Genomic DNA, 2,626 nt, shown 5'->3' with positions numbered 1-2,626 from the left:
TAAATAAATAAATAAATAAATTTTGTTTAAAGTGTATAATCCATTGGTTTTTAGTACAGTTACACGATTATCACAATCAATTTCATTTTTTTACCACAATCAATTTTAGAACATTTTCATTACCCAGGAAAGAAGCCCTGTAAGCATCAGTAGTCCCCATGCTTTGTTCCTCATGCCCTGACCCCAGGCAACCACAACCTACATTCTGTCTCCACATATTTGCCTACACTGGACTCTTTTTCCTCTCCCATCTAACAGTAACTACCTATATTTTGACCAGTATACGGCAACACACCCCCATTCCCCTCCAAACAACCCAAGCCTCTGTTCCATTATATTCTGCCTTAAACTTCTGTTCCATTCCACCAGCTTTTTAGTGTCCACATATAACAATGGAATATTATTCAACCCCTACAGAAGATAAATCTTTTCATTTGCAATAACGTGGGTGAACCTGGAGAACATTATGTTGCATGAAATAAGTCAGGCACAGAAAGACAAATACTATACAGTCTCAGTGATAGGAAAGAAACCACGTTGAGCCTCAGACTCCTTATCAGTAAGCTGGAGGCAATGATACTTTAGTTGCTCTATAAAGAGTAAATGAGGGGCTGGTGAGATGGCTCAGTGGTCTAAAGCACCTACTTAGAACAAGCTTAGCAAAGCACAGGGACCGCGGTTCAATCCCCCAGCACCACATGCCAGCCAGCCCCGCCCCCTGGTGGGCTGAGCTGGCCACACACACACACACACACACACACACACACACACACATACACACGAATAAAAAAAAAGAGTAAATGAGAAAAATGTAAGAACCTAGCGTGGTGTCTGGCCTTTAAGGTTCTCAGTTGTTGCTTTAGCGGATTAGAAGGACAGGAAATGTGTGTTTTACATGAATTAGATACAAACAAAATGAGAAGAAAATGATTTAAAGATATTCATACCTTAGGGCCTTAGAGGATGCATCTGTCTCAATTTATTTACTTACTTAGATTTTTTTGGTGCTGTTGAGGATGGAACCCAGGGCCTTGTATACACTAGACAAGTGTTCTACCTCTGAGCCACTAAGCTCTTATAGCTCTAATATCTGACACTTACCACTGTTACTACATATATTTAGTTTATCTTCCTCATTCCCACGTTGGCAGGATATTTGCCAGCCCTCAGCAGAACACTGTAACTTAAAAGTTTCTTGCATTTTTCAACAGTAGCTTAGACAGTCTTTTCCCCATCTCACTGAAGACCTAGACTGTGACCTGATGTAATTACTTTTAAAGATTCCTGTTACAGTGCCCCTGGAAATGGTTCTGGATGAGTGGAAGCGTGTTCCTGCACACCTCCCTTGGTGGGCCTGTCAGTTCTCTCATCCTTCCTTTTCCTTCCCTTTCCAATACTTGGTCCAGCCATACAGCCCAAACTGTGTACCTTACACCTGCTTCCAAGAATATTCGATGGAAGCACTCACTACATCTACCTAACAACTGAGTTTTTGCCTCTGAAATAATTCCCTGCTCTATATAGCTGAGATCATATGAGAGGGTCTGTTATCTTTACTCCCTGCCCAAAGACAATATCCATATTGATTGTGCCACCAACCTAGGTAATTCATTTGCATGTGAAGTCAGTGCCACAGACTGAATTATCACTTTGAAGAAGACGTCAGTACAAAAATAATAAAGCGGGGCCAGGGAGATGGCTCAGCGGAATAAGTGCTTGCCTGGCAAGCATAGGGACCTGAGTTCAATCCCCGGTTCTGCCAATAATAATAATAATAATAATAATAATAATAATAATAATGCATAAAACCTAATATACTTTAAAAGTGAACTCAAACTCAAAACAAAAAGTGAAATCATTCTGATTAGCACTTTCACTGTGGGATTTCTTCAACCCAGGCAAATGATTGCAAAATAAGACGTTGATGTCTCATATGGTGTCCTTGACAAAAAAATTCATCTTAGTTTTTGTTTCTTCAAAAATATAGGTATGCTGTGTCAATGGCTAGAAGAATTGGAGCCAGAGTGTACGCCCTCCCTGAAGACCTTGTGGAAGTAAAGCCCAAAATGGTCATGACAGTGTTTGCATGTTTAATGGGCAGGGGGATGAAGCGAGTGTAAAATAACCAACAAATCTTGAATAGAAAACAAACCTTGTTCCCCAGTGCATGATTAGCAAATCAGCTATTTTCAGGTGAAGTCCTCATGGCTTAAGGCATTCTTTATCATTTAAAGGACCAGTTTTGATTAACAAGACTAGCTCATCATGAGGCCCCTTAGGGGAAAGAGTTTTAATGAAAACTGCTTTTCTTTCCCATAGTCAGAGCTGGATTTGTCAGGCACACCTGAAATGTGCTTGTAGCCAAACTATTTTACTCTCTCCTCTAGAATGCTGCCTTTGATATCTCCCATTGCTGTGTGTTACTTCTCTCTATATTTTTTTCCCTCTTAGAACGTCCATCTATTGAGACTTATTTAGATGATTGGAAATTAATATTATTAGGCAGTCATTTTCCTTTCCATCCCAGATGCTAGTTCTTACTCAGGAACTATGGTCAGAAGGTTTTGGATATGAGTATCCTTTGCTTACGTTGTAGTACTGAAAATTTGCCAAAGTAACTGGCTAT

At 40.0% G+C, this 2,626-nt stretch overlaps 1 protein-coding gene across 1 annotated transcript in view; it reads left to right on the top strand.

Moving 5' to 3' along the window:
• Pls3 (plastin 3) overlaps positions 1-2,142 on the top strand; it is a 110,818-nt gene extending 108,676 nt beyond the window's left edge. The window contains exons 15-16 of the mRNA XM_023699913.1: positions 1,294-1,348; positions 1,988-2,142. Of these exons, the coding sequence (XP_023555681.1) occupies positions 1,294-1,348; positions 1,988-2,120 (188 nt within the window). The 3' untranslated portion in view covers positions 2,121-2,142. The remainder of the gene's footprint in view (positions 1-1,293; positions 1,349-1,987) is intronic.
• The last annotated feature ends 484 nt before the right edge of the window (positions 2,143-2,626 follow it).

This window comes from Octodon degus, unplaced genomic scaffold (assembly GCF_000260255.1).
Source record: "Octodon degus isolate 3935 unplaced genomic scaffold, OctDeg1.0 scaffold00117, whole genome shotgun sequence".
NCBI lineage: Eukaryota > Metazoa > Chordata > Mammalia > Rodentia > Octodontidae > Octodon > Octodon degus.
This window is presented reverse-complemented; position numbering and strand designations above follow the sequence as displayed.